This window comes from Nicotiana tabacum, chromosome 15, assembly GCF_000715075.1.
Source record: "Nicotiana tabacum cultivar K326 chromosome 15, ASM71507v2, whole genome shotgun sequence".
NCBI lineage: Eukaryota > Viridiplantae > Streptophyta > Magnoliopsida > Solanales > Solanaceae > Nicotiana > Nicotiana tabacum.
The window spans coordinates 118638935-118659923 of record NC_134094.1 but is presented as its reverse complement, the minus strand read 5'-3'; the positions used below and the strand labels follow the sequence as shown (position 1 = coordinate 118659923).

General features: G+C 35.8%; 2 protein-coding genes across 3 annotated transcripts; both read left to right on the top strand.

Moving 5' to 3' along the window:
- Window positions 1–172: 172 nt before the first annotated feature.
- LOC107782319 (uncharacterized) lies at window positions 173–2578 on the top strand. Its single transcript, XM_016603194.2, has 4 exons — window positions 173–245; window positions 1541–1648; window positions 1764–1937; window positions 2213–2578. Exons 2-4 carry the CDS (start codon window positions 1598–1600, stop codon window positions 2339–2341), a joined length of 354 nt encoding a protein of 117 aa, XP_016458680.2. The 5' UTR covers window positions 173–245; window positions 1541–1597; the 3' UTR covers window positions 2342–2578.
- A 4277-nt stretch (window positions 2579–6855) lies between these two features.
- On the top strand, window positions 6856–10073 carry LOC107782322 (F-box/LRR-repeat protein At3g03360). 2 transcript variants are annotated; one of them, XM_016603198.2, is made up of 4 exons: window positions 6856–8528; window positions 8626–8798; window positions 9350–9582; window positions 9690–10073. In XM_016603198.2, exons 1-2 carry the CDS (start codon window positions 7278–7280, stop codon window positions 8692–8694), a joined length of 1320 nt encoding a protein of 439 aa, XP_016458684.1. In that variant the 5' UTR covers window positions 6856–7277; the 3' UTR covers window positions 8695–8798; window positions 9350–9582; window positions 9690–10073. The 2 variants fall into 2 exon arrangements, with proteins under 2 accessions (XP_016458684.1, XP_016458683.1); XM_016603197.2 differs by having other exon boundaries at window positions 6858–8528; window positions 9331–9582.
- The last annotated feature ends 10916 nt before the right edge of the window (window positions 10074–20989 follow it).

The following is a 20989-nucleotide window of genomic DNA, read 5'->3' as shown; positions in this document are numbered from 1 at the left end:
AAAAGTAGCTGTTTTTCAATAATATTATTAATACCGAATATTTTTCAATTGTCATTCTAAAAACTAGCCGGCCCATGCTATTTTGACCTACTACCGTAATAACCCAAGCCGAAAGGGCTTTGGCCCATTTAACAATTTAAAACAAAGGGCCTGCTGACCCGTCAGTTACAATTTACACGACAACATTGAAACGGAAGCCATTGAAGAACAACTTGAAGCTGAAGGCTGTAGCTCTCTTTCTCAAGGTAAGTTGGATCAAACTTTAATCAATTTCTTAATCATTCTTTACAACAAGGAGTAGTAATATTTATTGTGAAAGAGATAACCTTTGGCAATAACAATTGAATAAATACATGAAAGAATAGAAAAACAAACCGAGCACAAAACTTCTAATTAAGTTTCTTGTTTTTTTTTTTGGAATGTATTCCTGTTTGAGAAGTAAAGGAAAGTTGTGACCAATTCCCAGTATTAATTGGAAATTGATGTTAATAAAAAGTCTTCCTTTCTTATAGCAGAACACATAAAGACCAGCTCAGGTTATAAGGGCAGCATTAATTCTGCTTAAGATGGCAGAAACAGTTCATAGGGAGGATAGAATATCGGAATTGCCCGTGCATATCATTCATCGCATCTTACGCCATATAACTAAACTTAACTTGGAAGATGCTGCCCGAACTAGTGTCTTATCCAAGAGATGATACTATTGTTGGACTTCGAGACCTAATCTGGTATTCAATTGATTAAGAGAAAACTCCTCTTGCGATATGTCCCTGGAAGAGTTTGTCAAGTTGGTTGATCAATCCCTACAACACCATATTGAGCAAAAGTTTAGTCTTGAAGAATTCAGCCTTACATATGATGATCCAAATTTGGCTTCTCATATGGATCGTTGGATTGAATTGGCAGTTAAACTAAACGTCAAGGAGCTGGAAATTTCTGATAGTTGGGATTTCGATCAATCATACTATATTTTGCCTGATGTTATTTATGCTGCTAAAAGTCTGACAAAATTGAGGCTAAGCAGGTGCAAGTTTGAATTTGATATTAGCACCACTAACATAAGATTTGGTTTTCTTAAAGATCTTTACTTGAGGAATGTCCATAAGGGCAATTGCAAAGAGTTTTAGACAGATGCCCGTTCATCAGGAATATACAACTTATAAATTGCGAGGGTATAAACAAATTGCATGTTTTTGGCCTAGTACATCTAGAGAATTTGTTCGTTGGGTTGTGCAAACTAGAAGGTGTGATAGTCCAGGCTCCAAATCTTCGAGGCTTTGGATATGACGGAGTGCCTTCTGCAGCCCAAATTTTAGAACGTACTGACGAGGACAATTTTCTTCCTTGCAAATTTGCTATTGTGGATTCTTACAATACTTTGCAGAAACTCAAACTGTATGGTGCTAGCATCACAGACGAGCAGTTTCAAGATCAATTCTCTAAATTCCCTAACATTTCAGAATTGCATCTAGTAAAATGCTATAATCTGAAAAACATAGAGATTGTGAGGGCAAAACGTAAGAAATTCGTCTTATCACAGTGGAGAAATCTAGAACAAGTCAAGATTCGAGCTCCAAATTTGACGGAATTCAATTCTATGGATCATTCCTATTCAAAAGGATTGATATTAGTAATCTTTTCCCATAAGGTAAGAATTTTTTTTGCTCCAAGGGTAAAATAAATTGCAGTTGTTTGCTTTACTTGATATATGCATTCCTTCTTGGATTTTCCTTTAACATATGTCATTGACAAAATTATTGCAGACTAAAAGCATCCTTATTTACGAAGATCCAGGAGAAATTGTTATTCCTCCAAGTGATGATGACAAGATATTCATGGTGCCTATGCTGCGTCTTGAAACAATCATAGATAATTTATTGTCCGAGCGTCCCAATATCATGTCCATACTTCCATGTACAAGTAGCATATTACTGCAGGTAACCGTTCATAATGAGTGATATTAGTAACCAGAAGAATTTTAACCTACTACAACAAGTTAACATACAGTGTTAGTGTATATAATCTAAATCCAAGACATAAACATGCAATAGCCATTTGCTTAATGTAGATTGTTTGTCTCATATTCATTAGTGTATCCTCTATATCTTATGCTTTTATTTGAAATACAGTGGCTGCCTGCGTTAATAGGATGTCCACAGAAGCAAAGTTCTGGTAAGAATGTGCATTTAATACAGAGTGTTTCTATTGGCAGCATGAATTAAAAGAAGTCAGCAATGTTATAGACTCTGCTGAGGATGAAATGGCCACCCTTTGGTATTCTTGGTTGAAATCTGTATCTTTGATTGACCAAGTGACTAATTTCATGTTCAAATGGAAATAACAAGCTTAGCTCAGAGAGTCGAGGCGAATCCAGCATTTAGAGTTTTATCACTTTTATGTTTCAGACCTGGTAGAGAAATTGCCCACAGTAGGATAGCTGCAGCATGACTCGTTTCAATCCGATATTGAAAACTCGAGGGGATGAATTTGGGTCTTTTTAAATTATTGACTTAAATTGATTCTGTTTATTTAAACTGATTCAGTTGATTTTAGGAGATCTTCCTCCCTTGATCTTAAATTCTCTTTCTATAACAACTATTTTTCCCTGTGATTTTCATAGTACAATCCCATCATTACCTTTCTTTAAAAAAAAATACTGTAGTATATCAATTTCAAACTTCAAAAATTTTCATTAGGGGTGTCAAATGGGCGGCTTGAGCTGATTTTGGTAGAAATGACACCAGGTAGTCACTCTAAAGGGTTGATATTTAAGAAATAGCCAGTGCGTCTTGAATTTTAGTTTTGCAGTTTAAATTTTCAGGACAAAAATGTTCTGAATTGTCCTGAAGTTAAAATTTTTTGTTTAAAAATTCAAGACAAAATAAGTGTTGGCTATTTTCTAAATAACATCCCTGAGAATGGCTATCTGTGCACTTGCCCCGCTGGGTCAAGATGGGCTAAAATTTGGACCATAGCCCAACCCGCCCAACTCTTAACAAGCTTTAATTAATGTGTGTCGTTTTCTTATGAATTGTTTAATTATCGTATAAGACTTTTTTTCTTTTGTTATGGTCATATATAACATATCAAACAAGAAGAATTATTTTAAAGATATTTTAGCATAGTTATTCATGGATCAATTTGGGCTAAAATCAAAGTTGGGCTAAGATGGGTTGTGTCAAGATGGATTGAATTCAACAAAGGGAAATCTACTCTAAATGCCTATTCAGGCAATTTTAATTACCCGTTACTGCCCACTCTAATTTGTCTTACAATGTGTACCTATGCAATCTAAAGTATTTACCCAACTACCTATTTTCAAAATTCTTTCCTTTTTAATCCCGGATCATGTGAAACCCCATTAATTGCCCCAACCTATTTTCTCTTTTATTGTCTTCTCAAATATAAATAAATATTTTTCTTCTATCTTTCTCATTTCATAATAGGATCTATGTGTCCATTGAATATTTTTTATTAATTTATTCTCCATTTCAAAATGGTACATAGTATATTATTATAACATATCTAAATTTTGGTATAATCGATGACGCACAAAATTGAGTTAATTAGATTATGTGACAACTGATATTATTTCAGTTTAATAATTGAATTAAAAAAAATATTTTTAAACTCTTTGCGTACAACTGTATACCCTGTTGGTATATCTATATACTATACTGGTATCATATGTTAGTTGGAACCTTTTTTGGTTGTATTAGCTACATTTAATTGGTACATTGTTTGATTTTTCTTTAGTAATAGTAGAATACAATATCTTGAATTTTTTTAATTTTCCTTTATGCATATGTATTATGTAATCATTTTGATTTTTTCTTTATGCGTTTGTTTTATATAATAATATTATAGTACAATATTATTGAATCCTTTTTTGGTTGTATTAGCTGCATTTAATTGGTACACTATTTGATTTTATTTTAATAATAGTAATATAGTACAATATCTTGAAATACTTTATTATATTAATATGTGGTACACTATTTTTTTTATTTTTCTCTTTATGCATGTGTGCTATGTAATAGCAGTATAGTCATATAGTTGCCGAAAATTAACCAGTAAAACTATATACCATGTTGGTATAGTTATGTGCCATATTGGTATCATATGGTAGTTTGAACATTTTTTGGTTGTTTATTCTATTCTGAAATTATTTATATGAACATGATTTGCAGTGCTGGATTTTTTTGTGCCGATGGACATAGATTATGTGTATTATGTAATAGTTTTTATAGTTATAGGCATTTATTGGAATGACCCCATACATCTATGCACCCTGTTAGTATACAGAATGAGCAAGTTGCTTTGCGAATATTTAGCTTGCAATGCGAGCATGTAATTTTCATATACTTTTATTGCATCCTTTAATGTTTTGGTACAATAGTATAGTCGCTGATAGTTGTAGCAATATTCTAGAGAAATCATATACTCTGTTGGTATACATGTATACCATATTGGTATCATATGGTACTAGAAGTCTTTTTTGCTACTTATACTTTAATTGCATTTTTTAATATTTTATTATCATTTTTATTCTAACTAGTATATATGGAGATTGGTGGTCGTAGATTATGTTTTGCTCCATAACTGGTTGTGTTACTGCTAATGGTAGAGTGTACTGATATTTATAGGGAAGGAGATCAAGGGTTGCATGACAATCACCTGGAATTAGAAAAGGAACAAGAAATAAAGAAAAAAAAATAAAAATAAAAAGGAGTCAAATTTGAGTGTGAAATAAGCTGTGGTAGAAATAACAATAATACGATTTGGGCAAAAATAAATGAACAAAAGAGAAAAAAGAAAAGGAGAAAAGAAAAGAAGCATAGAAATAAAAAAGAATTGGAAAAAAAAAGAAGAGAAAATTCCCCACAAAAATAACTATGGGTAGGAAATGTAATTAGATTGATGAGTAGAAAAATAAATGGGTAGATAAGGATAAATAATTTTATTTTTGTGGATAACTATGTCATTTACCCTTCAACAAATGGGAGGGCCCAACCTTGGATGGATTGGCCCAATTCATTACTCTAGCAAATCTTCCTTCCATAATTATAGGATATCTTGGTCAAACCTTGTACATATTACATTTCCTTCCTTCCAAAGGTTTCAGATTGCTCATTCAATATCTGTGTATCTGATTTTCATACGTAATTTCCTTCTTTCCATATATGTCTTGGATCTTCAATGAATGTAACCCTTCTATTCAAAAACCTTTCAATTTGGGCAAAATCTGTCCAAAAATGTATATTTACCACTACAAGTAAATGTTCTTTGATCAATATTAAATATTGACTATGTCGGCTTGCCATTATTAAAGTTAATTTGTGAAACTATTAATCTAACCGAGATGATGGACTTTCCATGGATTTTTTCCCCCATGGATTTCTTTGATTCCAAAAAGTTGTGGATTTTAACACCGGCAATGCACATTTATTAGCAGAATAGCCATACCATGTCTACAACTCTATTCGGAAAAAAATTTGCCTACATTTGATGCATACACCAATTTATATGTGATAAATTAAAATAAATTATATATATTACTTATCTAAGGTTCAGTGATAAACCTTTATGTAAAAGACTCATGGAAAATTAATGTTAATAAAACACAAAAAACCAGCAGGTTATACGAGAGACCACCAAGCCTAGCATTATATTGTAACAGCCCACCCCGCTAGTGATATTGTCCGTTCTGGGCTTAGGCCTTCACGAGTTTAAAACGCATCACTAGGGTTTAAAGCTTGTTAACTTATATACCCACCATCCCTCTTGTGTTTTGCCGATGTGAGACTCTATCTGAAGTCTGGGGTGTTACATACACCCCCTCTTATGGATTCAGCATCCTCGTTGAGGTTTGCCCCACCGCATGGGATTCACCTAGACTCAACACTGAGGTTTGCCCCGCCTAACCGGGATTTGCCTAAACTCAGTTGAACTCTGACCCACCATCGACATGGCTGACACAAGAGTGGCCCTGATACCATATGTAACAGCCCAGCCCGCTAGTGATATTGTCCGCTATGGGCCTAGACCCTCACAGGTTTAAAATGTGTCACTAAGGTCTAAGGCTTGTTAACTTATATACTCAGCTTCCCTCTTATGTTTTGTCGATATGGGACTCTATCTAAAGTGTGGGGTGTTACATATATTTTGCTCGATAAGATGGCAGAAATAGTTGATGGCGATGATAGAATACCAGAGTTGCCTATGCACATCATTCATCGCATCTTACACGAGGTGCTTAATTGGAAAAGCCTTTAGTTCGAGTGTCTAAATAAAGAGTGTGTTTGGTATAACGAAAAATATTTTTCAAGAAAATATTTTTTTGGAAAACAAGTAGTAATCTTATTCATTTTTCGGTGTTTGGTACGCAAATTAAGGAAAATAACTTCTAAATAGTACTCATAAATGATAATTTAGATACAATAAATATGAAGCCATAAACTTTCGAACCAACAACCTTCCGAACCCACAAATTTCATAAACTTCTTAACCGCTAAACTTTTGAACCCGTAAACTCTATAATTTTAAACCCGCAAACTTCCAAACATATAAGCTTCTGAACTCATAACTTTGGAACTCGTAAAATTTTGAACCTGTAAACTGAAAAATAAAAAAACCAGAACTTAAAATATATATAAAAAGATATATTTTTTGTGGGGGGGGGGGAGGGGATTTGCAGAAAAATAAAAAAAACAGAAAACAGAAAATCGAAAATACAAAAATCAAAGTGTAAAAAACAAAATTTGTGGGGTGGGGGTGTGTGGTTCAGAAAAATGAAAAAAAACAGAATTTTTTTTTTTTTTTTTGTGTGTGTGTGTGTGAAGGGGGGCGTGAGGTTAGATGTGATGGTATGTGAAGTTTTTGGAAATATTTTTCTAACTTTTCGAAGGGAAGTCATTTTACTTTAATTTTTCAAATTATTTTATGCAACCAACCAATAAAAAATAGAAAAATATTTTCCGTCGTACCAAACACACCCGAAATATACCGACAAGATTAAGGGGTTGTATGCATTATGAAAACTTAATATATCAATATTTTCCATCTATTTCAAGCACTAATCTTTCGTAAAAGTTTTGCTCTCTTTATATTAAATTAATAAATGCAAAAAAAAATATAAATATATGGTATATATATTCGCACTTTAATTTGTGTCTCTGTTTAAGAAGGAAAGGAAAGTTGTGACCAAAACCAAATCTCAATAGGAATGGGAAGTGAAACCCTAATACCTTATTTCTTATAGTAGATCTAGTAAAGCAATGGAAGAATGGTGTACGACACCACCAAGAAAAGCAAAACCTAGAAAATTGCTTGAGATTGCAGAAACAGTTCATGGCGAGGATAGAATGTCAGAGTTACCGGTGCATATCATTCATCACATCGTATGCAACACTAGCCTTAATCTGGACGAGGCGGCTCGAACTTGTGTCTTATCCAAGAGATGGTACTATTGTTGGATTTCGAGACCTCATCTTGAATTCAGTCAATTATCAGGCAACGTTCATATGACTCTGGAAAAGTTTGTCACCTTGGTAGATGAATCCTTACAATTCCACGTTGAACAAAAAATACGTCTTGAAGAATTCATCCTTACATATCATGATCCAAATTTAGCTTCTCCTACGGATGGTTGGATTGAATTGGTGGTTAAACATAACGTCAAGGTGCTGGGGATTCACGTTTCAGGTTCAGAATCACCGTACTATATTTTACCTGATGTTATTTATGCTGCTAAAGAGCTAGCAAAATTGGGACTAAGCAGGTGCAAGTTTGAATTTGATATTAGCAACACTAACATAAGATTCTGTTGTCTTAAGGATCTTTTTCTGTATAATGTCCATATTTCAGATGGACAATTGCAAAGAGTAATCGATACATGCCCGTTTATCAGGAATCTAACCATATTGGATTGCGATGGTATAAGCAAATTGCATGCTTTTGGCCTCGTACATCTGGAGATTTTGGCTGTTGCATCGTGCAAACTCGAAAGTGTGATAGTCCAGGCTCCAAATCTTCGAGACTATGGATATGCAGGGGTGCATTCAATCGACGACATTTTTCTTCCTTGCAAAATTGCAATTTTGGATGCTTACAATACTTTACAAATACTCACACTCACTGGCGCAAGCATCACAGACCAACAGTTTGATGATGTATTCTCTAAGTTCGCCAACATTTCAGAATTGTCTCTAATAAAATGCTATATGCTGAAAAATCTAAAAATTGTGAGTGGAAAACTCAAGAAATTCACTTTAACACAATGGAGGAATCTGAAAAAAGCTACAATTCAGGCTCCAAATTTATTAGAATTCTATTTTGATGGCGATAAAATGCCCTTCTCATCTATGAATCCTTCTTCCCTCGAAAGAGCCAGGCTAGATTTTGTCTTGCCTGACACAGTAATATCAAATTTTGGAGATGTGGACAGGAGTTGGTACACAAACCTTCATCTCTTTGTTCAAAAGTTCAACTATTCTAAAGGTTTGATATTTGCAATATCTTGCCACAAGGTAATTAAGAGTACTTCTCATTCTTTTTTGACTTACTTGATTTATGCATTACTTCTTTAATTTGGTTTAAGCTATGTCATTGACAAAATTGTTGCAGATTAAAAGCATCCTTATATATGAAATCCAAGAGAAATTGTTATTCCCCCGAGTCATGATGTCAAGATAAACATTATACCTATGCTGCAAATTGAATCACTCGTATATCATTTGATGTTCATCCGTCCCAAGATCATGTCCATACTTCCATGCGCAAATAGCAAAGTACTCCAGGTAATTTCTTGCTCTACCTGAAAATTCTTTCAAAGATCGCCTCTTGTACTTGTAGATACTGAGACATTAGAGTTTATAATATGCTGGAAGTTCATACACATGTGCTCCAATCTCCAGTATATTATGCTGTAACTTTCCGTGTGCTGGAGTTCCAGCATAATATGCTGGAAGTTCATACACAGGTGCACCAATCTCCAGTATAATATGCTGAAACTTTTCGTGTTGCAGCAAAATAGTGACTATTTTTCAATGACTTTGTAAACGCTGGCTATTTTTTAATTACCAGTCCGAAAACTAGCTAGCCGTACTATTTTCACAAATTTTAGCCTATGTCAACCCAAGTAACTTTTGGGCGGGTTGGTGACCTGCTCATTTTTTGACTCGGTCTATTTTGACCCTCCCAAAATCAGCCCAACCCGCCCATATGACACATGTAGGATTAATCATGTAATAGCTATTTGCTTTAGGTTGATTTGCTTGTCTCATAATCATTAGTGTATTCTCTCGGTCTTATGTTTTTGTTTTAATACAGTTGCTGTCTTCATTAAAAGGGTGTCTACTGAAGGAAAATTCTGGTAAAAAATGTGCATTCAATACCGAGCTTTTCAACTGGTATCATGAATTAAAAGAAGTAATCAATCTTACTGAGGCAATTGAGGAGGAAATGGGCACCATTTGGTATTCCTGGTTGAAATCCACATCTCTGATTGACCAAGTGACTAATTTCATGTTCAAATGGGAAGAGTAGAGGTGAATTCAGCATTTAGAGTTCAACCTGAAAGCGGTAAGTTCAGTTGAACACATTCTTTTCGTTTACACGAACATTAACAACATGCTGGAATTTTGAAAACAGTGTTGAGCTTTATAAGATATTTGTTGCTCCTTGTGCAGAACAACCTTTATATCCATAACATTATCATGGAAGATCCATATATAGCCCAAACAAGATCATAGCACTAGGTCCGTGGAAAAGTTTGTCAATTTGGTGAATCGATCCCTACAACACCATGTCCAACAAAACTTACGTCTTGAAGAATTCATCCTTACATATGATGATCCAAAATTGGCTTCTCGTATGGATCGTTGGATTGATTTGGCAGTTAAGCTTAATGTCAAAGTGATGAAAATTCAAACTTTGCTATAAAAGTTTGGTTTTTATAGTGAATGACTATTATATAAGGATGTTGTTATAAAAAAGTGTGACTGTATGAGTTAAATCCAAGAAGTAAACATGCAAAAGCCATTTGCTTTCTTGTTTTTTTTTGGGTTTAAAAGAATACTTCTATTAGTTAAAGATGCATTAGAGGGAGTTGTATTAGTGTAGCAGAATTACAAACAAACGGAACTTGACTACTATTAGTACTATGTATCCTAGTTAGTTGACTAATACAGTTGGCCCGACTAGACGAAGCAGTATCGAACGGTACACAAAAGGATTTGGAGTTAGCTTGCACTGGAAAGTGACTACTACTATGTCTGCTTCTTAGATATCACAGCTTGTACGTTTGCCATACAAAAGTAGTCAGCTTCTACGTTTGCCATAACAAAAGTAGTGGTTGCGCCAAAAAGGTGATATTACTTCCCATTAGTTCCATTCCAAAATGAGCTAGCTGGTCTGTTACTGTGTTTTGCTCCCTATAAGCATGTGTCACTGGTGGATCACTGAGCTGGTGGATCAGGTATCTGCAATCATTAAGCACATGTGAGTAAATGATAGAGGGGCTATGTAGCATGGTAACTACTTCCGCAACGTTCATATTGATTTTCAGCGGTGTAAGCTTATGAACTAAAGCTAGTTGTAATCCTTGCAACAAGGCCATTGTTTCAATGTGGACAATCGAAGTTGCTTCTATGTTCCCCGCATATCCCATTACCCAGTTCCCTTGTAATCCCTTATAACTCCACCAAAACCTGTGAGTGGGTTAGACAATCGCATTGCCCCATCTGTGTTAAGCTTAAAGACGCGTTGTGTTGGTGGTTCCCATTTTAGATGTAAGGGAATTATGGATTTTCTGGCATTGTTGGCATTTGTGAGATAGTGAAATTCAGAGGCCATATGATATATAATCGATGTTTGGGGGATCTGTTTAACATTGTCAAAGTAGTTCTTATTGCGAGTAGTCCATAAGTGCCAAAGAATGAAAGGGACAATTGTATGATATGGTATAGATTTGAAATTATTCTGTTTGTGTAGCACAATAAGCTTTTTAAGCCAAACATAAGTTGGAGCCTCCTCATAACGAGTATGTTGTATTATAAAACCTAATTTCATATTAAACTAGCATTGTCTTGCATTGATGCATTTAAAGAAGATATGAGGAATAGATTCTTCCTCCTGGTGGCAAATGGTACAAGTATTGGACGTAAGTATCCCTAGCCTATGTAAGTATTGTTGGGTGGGTAAGCGGTTATGACTTAACAACCACAGAAAGATTCTGATTTTTGGCAATGCACGTTAGTGCCATATCCACCCATGATGATTTGAAAAGTCAGTAGGTTTGGTGTTTGCTTTATATCAAGAGCTAACTGAAGTGTGCCCCCAAATGATACGATCAGTTAGTGTGGGGTACGTGGGGAGGTAATACTGATTTATCCTTTGGAGGAGAGAAGCATGCAATTCCATGGATATTAGGTGGTTAGAGCTTCTAAGAGTATAGGGCGTTTGCTATAGACATTTGTTGTTCCTTATAAGGTAGTGGTCCTTGTATTAGGCTACCAATTTTAAGATTAGGAGCTAACCAATTATCAAACCAAAAGTTAACATGTGTTCCTCGTGTTATCTATATCTATATCTTATATCTAAACTACTGATGATTTTCATTTAGTTGATTATTTTTATGACACAAACAACATGCCAAAAAGTAGTGTAAAAGAGCATCTGCTACTAATATATTACTATTATTATTTACTAATTACTAACTAATAAGAGGGAAAGCAAGGAGCTCTCCGTCAACGTGCCTGCCTGGCAGAAGAGTATTTTTGAAATTACGAATTTTTTCAGGCTGAATTCGTTTTTTCATTGGTCCATATAAGGTGTTACTCTAGCTGTTTTGATTTTTATTTTATTGTGCAGACATTTTAGCCCTAAATATGTGGACCCCATCGAGACTTTCATTCACATCTTATTTTGTATTTTCTTTTTATATGTGGTCACAATGAGAGAACTATCTTCTCTCTAGGCTTCTCTTGCCTATTATAGCTACAAATAAATAGTCATCCGTTCATTTTTATTTGGCATGTATATTAAAAATAGATTTTTATTTTTACTTGTCATTTTACGCATATCAAGATAAGATAATTTTTTTTTGCTGTTATACCCACAATATTTATTACTCATTTCAAATCATTTTCTCAAATCCAATAAAATATGCATCAATTAATATGAGTATCATGATAAATTATACATTTCATTTATTATTTTTTAAGGGGCGTGAAAAATCAAAACATATTAAGTAAAAGTGAACGGAGGGAGTACTTAAAAAGTAATGATGGCAAGTATTTTTAAAAGTGTAGTCTCTCCGTTTCTATTCTAACTAATCTTTTTACATGCTACTATAATGTAATAAATACTAATGATTTTATTAGTGAAATAAATGATATGCTGGCAACTCATTTTTTACAAATTAACTAACTTTATTTGAAGAATTCACAAATTGTTTAGTATTTATTATTTTAATTAGTAACGTTGAATCATAAATGCAGCAAAAATCCATAATAAATTAAGAAACTAAACTTATAGATAGAAATTTCAAGGGAAACACATAAGTTGCCTGATCAATTAACACTAAAACGATTTAAAATTAAATTATGCATAAAACTTGTACTATGTAAATTTTTTCAACTGCTGCTCATAGAATTTTAAAAAGTGTAATCTTAGGAGTTGTTGGTTCACATAGTTATATGGAAATTATAGTGCATGACTAATAATATAGGGATTAAATAATAACGAGATTATTTAGTGAATATATTTTTATTAGTAGATGTCATTATCCTATTAGACTAAAAATGAAATATTATCGTATATTTCAAACATGTGTTTGCTTTTATACTAGTTAATTTGAATAAACTCTTAACTTAAATTTTAACCTTGTTTTTAAAGAATTTTAAAAGAAAAACTTTGGAGAGGATAAATATATCATTTTGTTGTCATATCATGTGATTAACAATACCGAAATTCAAATTTCGACTAGGTCGCAACATAAGGTTATCCCAAGGATAACATAAGAAACACAAGGGCGTCCTACTTGAATTCTTTAGTTCAGGCGCTGACGAGCACAAAACACACACTTAAATTGTACTCGCTAGTCAAAGATAGTATAGTATGATATTGTCTCCACGTGGATTGGATTTAAACAATATTCTCGTTGTTTGTAGCTAGATTGCTATCCAGGAGAATCAATAATGGGGATTTATATAATTAATAATCTAAAATCAACAGCTATTGACTAATGACAATCGCAATAAAGGTAAGCAAGGAAGTTATCAATGGGAGAAAATATGGGTTGATAGGATAGGTGCAAGATAATTGTTCGGGATCTAACTCTAGATATTTCACTTCTAATGTTCAAGTGAGTCTCTCGAATTCACTTAATTATCAGTACAATTGTTTAATAGAAACTCCTCTCTTGATTAAGTCTCAATCTCACAATATGAACCAATTTTAGCGCGGTGAAGATATGCAAGAATTCGTAATGGATTGATCTTTAGGAGAACCTCTTTCAATTATCCTCCTAACTAGGTTTAATCAAGGATTCGACTAGCCTCTTTCGATTACTTTAAAGAATCTATGAACTCAACCAACAATATAGTGCAAATATATCACAAGTTATGCCTCTCTCGGTTACAAGAACAAGTGAGCATAGATGCAACAATTTAATTTTTCCAAAACGATTCAAATACATAAAAATAGAGTTATAATCCACAAACAACCATCAATACACCAAATCCATCAAAACCCAAAAGGTTCTACTCCTTAGACATGGAGAAGTTCTTCACAAATGAAATAAAAGTATAGAAAAACATAAATACAATCCAAACTCGGATCTTGAGTGAGGAAGGAAGGATGCAATCCTTGTGCTCTTGCTTCTCCTTCTTCTCCTTAGCTTTCTTAGGTCTAAGGTATGTCAAAAATCCTGAAAATGGTGTTTTCCTGTGTATTTAAGCCATCCCTCCGTTAAACCCCGGACGAAAATATCCTTTTTAGCGAAAATGGGACGATACTCTAAGAAATTTGTACTACCGTGCCACCCCATGCGGCGCGCTTGTGAGGAATCCCAGAACACTTCACAATTCAATTTTTGGGCATAAATTGCACTGCCGCCCCGCCCCATGTGGCGCGACAATGTAGTTTTCGTAGAGTAATTCATTTTTTCAGTTTTTTGACATTCGGACTTAGTACTCGACCCCCCAAACGCGATCCCAGTTTAATCCTTTGGGCTTCTACTTAGACTTCAAAGCTCCAAATAGCTCGAATTTACTGCGTAACATCTAAATAGCTCGAAATCACTCCTACACGGCGTAAAACACACAATAAATGCAAAACACGACTAATTAAAAGCTCAACATAAGTACAGTGGAGTGCATTAAAGTGCAATAAGGGACTAAAATACGGGATTATAGCCTACTATCAATACCCCACACTTAAACCGTTGTTCGTCCTCGAGCAATCAAACTACACTTCACATATACACGACTTTTTTAAATAACTCTCCTAACTCATCACACCAAGAATACCAGAATAGACTAAGCACAATACCGTAACATCCTCGCCTCAAGAGTTGACTCAACAACACCGCACATTTTTCACAACCTGCTCACTTACTCTAATATAGAGGTCAAAGACTTTACCTTACCTTCGTAAATTATATGTCCTCACACAAACAATAGAGAGTAGTTTCACACACAATAAAATTCAAGAACAGATAGGAACTCAAGATAGAAAGAATTAACTTACTCTCAGAAATGAAATTCATGCGCCACAAATAATGTACCATAAGCTTGCCCGTAGTGTACTACTCTACTAATTGAGCTCATTCAGTCAAGGATCAAGTAGGACTTTATTTGATTGTAGTGTAGGCTGCGGAACGGGAAAAATACATTTGGATATAATGACTACACCTCCCTAAGTACTTTAATACATATAATTGACCGTTCAAAGCCCCACATTTATGTCAAACCATAACTCCACCTTTACATCAATATACGTCAACTCCCAACTTCTTTAAATACAAATACATCAAGAGTTACCACTATCAAATAATATTTGCACAACAATGCAACTATATTTTTTTTTTCAAATCACGTGGCTCTTTTTTTTTTTCAAAACAGTGCACCTTTATCCTTAATTCATTAGTTCAACTCAAAAGCCAACCAACACCCCACACTTTAACTTTTACAAAGTTCATAACAAATTCAAGTGCTCGCAAGAGGTAAAATGGGCAAGACTTGTAATGTGGTTGCCAAAGAAACAGGATTACAGGCTCAAGGGGTTAACTAAAAACATAACAATTAGTTGGGTACAACATATAACTGGCTCAACAAAGAAACGCCTATATCACTTCCAAGACTGAATAAAATTACTATTTCGCTTTGCAAACACACGGGGCAAGCTCTAGACATCAAATGCAATACACAGAATACACGAAACCTCACACACACATGGCACATAACTCACTTAGGATCAGACTCATCAAGACACTCTAATCAAAGCAGTTAAGCAAAGTCAAGATCATACAATTTAAGGTGCTTATACAAGAGTCATTAACTGAGCCTAAGCGTCACAACTAAAGCATTTACTATTCTCAAGGCATAATACAGTCAAGAGATATTGCTTTCATTTCAAATCACTGCACAAGGTTTCCTACTCCTAAAAAAAATAAAAAACTAACACACCCTGTTCAAACAAAACCCTTGAAAAAGAACCGTGACACAAAGAAAAACTAAGGGGGAATTATTATACTACCTAAAGAAAATATTATTTTTTTTTACTTTAGAGATTTCAATCAAAAAGAAACGAAAACACACACAAGAAACGAAAACAAACAGTTATTTACATATTTACATCCCACCCCATACTTTAAATTGTGGCATGTCCCCATGACACACATAAATAAAAAGCAAGAGGTAAAGAAAACTCCCCTAGACTTTTTCCGTTTCCGAGAATTTGTGAACTCCACCCCTAATTCTGAATTTATTTTTCGTTTTCACTCCTTGGGATTCTTTATGGAGCTCATCAGGCCAAAGTCCTTTTGGGATATTTGAAAGACCCGCTCTTTTCTTTCTTTCTTGGCCTCATTTTGAGCGGTAAATTGTTCTTGTAGGGTTATCCTCAACTTGTTTCTGCATTCATTCACAAGATCAATCCCTGCATATTCATGTAAATCCCCAAAAATAAAATCCACATGATCAAGGTTAGAATAAGAAAATGAAAAAGAAAGGTCATGTGAGTATTCCTCTGGTAAGTCCAAGACCATTTGTTCCCCATTCTCTTCTACTAAAAATTGTAAATGTGGATAGGTGGATGGGGGTTTAAACTCTTCTTCTATTGCTTGATAATCAACCAAAGCCTCATTTTCAATTATCTCAGTTGAAACAGAGTCCTTTTGTATAGTAGAAAACTCTCTATGTAGATGTTCATCATCTCGGGTAGACTCATTTTCATACGGTATCTCTTCCATATATTCACCATCACAATGCAACAAGCTAAGTCTATTTACTAATTGATTCGCTTGCATTGTTAGGTTGTTAATGGCTTCATCATCTTGTATAAATTTCTCTTCCGCCTTATTTATGAACTTATACATAAGCTCTTCTAAACTACTATTCTCCTCTTGAGGTAGTTGTCTCACTTCGCTTTCATTCCAGTCATAATAAGGGTATTCATCACTACAAGAGTAAGAATTGTACCCATATGAATCCTCATACCTATACGGACTAGAAACAAAGTGAGAGTGTTCAAAATATGAACCATAAGAAGAATACCTACCTTCTTGACAATCAACCCATAGATGATTTCTACCGCATTTAAAACACATAGCAGATCACTGACCGTGTTCAACTGCTAACTCTTCAACCCTTTTCTTAGGCTGATTGTATAAAGAATACCTACCTGCTTGACAATCAACCCATAGATAATTTTTACCACATTTAAAACACATAGTAGACCGCTGACAGTGTTTAGCTGCTAACTCTTCAACCGTTTTCTTAGGCTGGTTGTACTCCATCTTCACATCATTTAGAGTTCAATAACAAGAATATGCTCTTCAAGGTTTCTTCAAAATCTTGAAGAGAAGTTAACATAACAAAATTTAAAAATAATAATTAAAAAAAATTAAAAGCTAATTCCTGAATTAGCACTACAAACTATTTCAAATACTATTGATTGCCAATCCCCGGCAACTGCGCCATTTGACGAGCGCAAAATACACGCTTAAATTGTGCTCGCTAGTCAAAGATAGTATAGTATGATATCGTCTCCACGGGAATTGGATTTAAACAGTATTCTCATAGTTTGTTGCTAGATTGCTATCCAGGAGGATCAACAATGGGGTTTTATATAATTAATAATCTATAATCTGCAGCTATTGACTAATGACAATCGCAACAAAGGTAAGCAAGAAAGTTATCAATGGGAGAAAATATGGGTTGATAGGATAGGTGCAAGATAATTGTTCGGTCTAACTCTAGATAATTCACTTCTAATGTGCAAGTGAGTCTCTCGAATACACTTAATTTTCAGTATAATTGTTTAATAGAAACTTCTCTCTCGATTAAATCTCAATATGTAATGACCCGACATGTCGTTTTTGCTTTTTAGAACCTCGTTTCCCTAAATAAGACTTCCCATACATTCTTTTACTGTTTTATGACTTGCGGGGATGGTTGGTTCGGGATTTGGAAGGGTTCGGGTTGAAATCGCAACACTTAGTTCCTTAAGTTGGCCTTAAAAGGCTAAGTATGACTTCGGTCAATATTTTGAGTAAACAGTCCCGGAATCAGGATTTGACGATTCCAATAGGTTCGTATGATGATTTTAGACTTGGGCGTATGTTCGGATCGGATTTTGGATGACCCAGGAGCGTCTTGACGCCTAATAGTGAAAGTTGATTCTTTGAAGGTTTTAGAAGTTTTTTAAATTTGGTTTAGAGTAAGTTTTGCTGATATTGAGGTCCAAATGGAATTATGAGACTGGGAATAGTTCTATAATGTCATTTAAGACTTGCACACAAAATTTGGTGTCATTACGAATAGTTTAAGTACGTATCGGCGCATTGGGAGTAAACTGAAGAACTTGAAGTTCATAAGTTTGATTCAATTGGTTTTGGGGTGTGATTCTTAGTTTTAATGTTGTTTCGGGCATTCCGAGAGTTCGAGCAAGTCCGTTTTATGATTTCAAACTTGTTGGTATGTTCGGGCGGGGCCCCAGGGGCCCCGAGTGTCAATCCGACGAGGCTCGGACCAAGTTGGAAATTGGGAGCCAAAGATGAAGCTCCCAACTGTTGTCATAATTGCACCTGCTCTTGGCCAGCCGGAGGTGCGAGCCCCATGATCACAGAAGCATCCCAGCATAGGCTGCCCAGTCATCGCAGAAGCGGAAGAAGGACCGCACCTGCTAAAGCGCAGGTACGAAGGCAGGCATGGCAGGAGCGGGCAGTGTCGTAGGTACGCTTGGTTTGACGCTGATGCATGGCCGCAGGTGCGATCACCTGGGCGCAGAAGCGAGATGAGGCATCTTGGACTTGGTTCGCACCTGCGCGAGTTTGTCCGCAGAAGCGGAATCGCAGGTGCGCCAATTGAACCGCAGGTGCGGAAATCGCTGAAGGCAGTGATGTTTTAAATCGGGGTTTGAGCATTTTGCTTATTTCTTACACTTTTGGGGGGCGATTTTGGAGCTGGTTAGAGAGAGTATTTTCATCAACTAATTGAGGAAAGTAATTTCTATCAAATGTGAGTTAAATACATAGTTTATGGGTGGATTATAATATGTACATTAGTGAAAATCTTGGAGTTTAGGTAAAAACCTAGTTTTTTGATAAAAATGAGATTTAACCACGAAATGTATTATGGAATTTAGTAAAAATTATATATTTGAGTTCATGAGGTTATGGGTAACAAATTTATTCAAACATTTTCGGAATCCGGGCATGTGGGGGTGAATTTCAGGAATTTTGCAAATAGGCTTGGGAAATCACTTTGATAGTAGGGTTATGAACTTTTAAGCATGTATTAATTATTTTTAATAACATTTGACTAGTTGCGAGTCATTTGGCGCCAAATTGAGGGTTTGGGCATAATCTTGGACTGGAAAGTAGGCCTTGAGACGAGGTAAATCTCTTTTCTAACCTTGTAAGAGGGAATTTACCCCATAGGTGAACTTAATTAATATGTGTTGTTATCTGTTGGGCTACGTACGTACGGGGTGACGAGAGTCTGTACGTAGCTACTATTCCTGCTTATGTCCGGATAGTTTAGGTGTACATTATGCTTTGTGGACACCGTCATATGATTTTAGATTGTTAATTGTAACGTTAAGATTCCAAAGGCTCCAAGTTAAATTTCTTTATTTTGAAAAGAATTGAGGGATGTTATGATTAACTTGATAAATTATATTTAACTGCGTCGCAAGTATATTCTGCGAGCAGGGTGACTTTTCCACTACTCTCATGGGAGCGGGCCGTTCGCCTCGGCAGGTTAATAGATGCATCTATGATTCGGGTCGTTCGACCCTAGGCAATGCACAATATATTTATATGTATATTTGGATCGGGTCGTAGGTCCTCGGCATAATTCGTGCGTAAAGATATTGGAATCCCTTTTATATTTGATATTGTTCCATGGACTTGAAAGATGGAAGGATTAGACAAGAGAAATGACTCGACTCTTACTTGAAATGAAAAGATTATTTATTTATTTTTCTACCCTGAGTTCTATTACCATTTTATATATCATGTTTAATTAGAACTTCATACTATTATATTTTGGCCCTTAGTAAGTGTCGAAGTCGACCTCTCGTCACTACTTCTTCGAGGTTAGACTAGATTTTTACTGGGTACATGTTGTTTATGTACTCACGCTACACTTCTGCACTTGATGTGCTGGATCTGAGGCAGGTGCTTCTGGATATCAGTCCGGCGTGCACACTTGATTACTACGGCGAGACGTGCAGTGAGCTGTCTTCTGAGCCCATTCTGCAGCAGCCGAAGTCTTCCTTTTGCCTTATTTTTCAATCTATTTTGTTTCAGACAGCTGTGTGGTACTCTTTTGTGTATTCTACTAGTAGCCCATATACTTTTGACATCAGGTCTTGGCACATACTACTAGACTTATAGTTTTGGTTTTATTTCTACGGTTATAATTGCATTTAGTTGCTTTCATTGTAAATTATTCTAAATCAACTGTTTATCAAATCGTTTAAATTAAGGAAAGATAATTACTTGAAATATTTATTAAAACGGGAAATCACTAGATTGGTTAAGGTTGGCTTGCCTAGCAACGGTGCCAGGCGCCATCACGGCCTAAAATAGAATTGGGTCGTGACATCAGAGCACTAGGTTTACGTAGGTCTCATATGTTATGGGCAGACCTAATAGATTCTTGCATATCGGTGCGGAGACGTCCGTACTTATCTTCGAGAGGCTAAAGGGTGTTAGGAAACTACTCTTTATTTATCTCTTATCGTGCAGTTGATGGTGTACTAAGTTTCTGCCTCTTATTCTCTCACAGATGGTAAGAACGCGCACGACAGACGTTCCTGACCCGGGAGGGGCTGCTCCCCCTGTTGCTAGGGGCAGAGGCATAGGCCAGGGGAGGGCACCCGCCTGAGGTAGGGGGCGAGGACTTCCCATAGTTGCCCCAGCTATACCACCAGCGGATCCAGTAGAGGATCCCCTTATTGAGGAGAAAGTCTAGGTGCCTACAGCGGAGCCAGCCCTGGTAGATTTCATGTCAGCACCGGGCTTTCAGGAGGTTATGGGTCGTATGTTGCAGTTCATGGATACTATGACCCAGGCTGGTTTATTTCCGACAGACCCAGCCACATCTCAGGCAGGAGGGGGAGCACAAACCCCTACTGCCCGGGCTCCAGGGCATGCAGCTGCAGTATATTAGACTCCGGGTACACTGCCCGTCGGTAGAGCCCAGCCAGTCGTAATAGCTGCACCTGAGCCTAGACCGGCTGCGACTGGCGAGCTGTA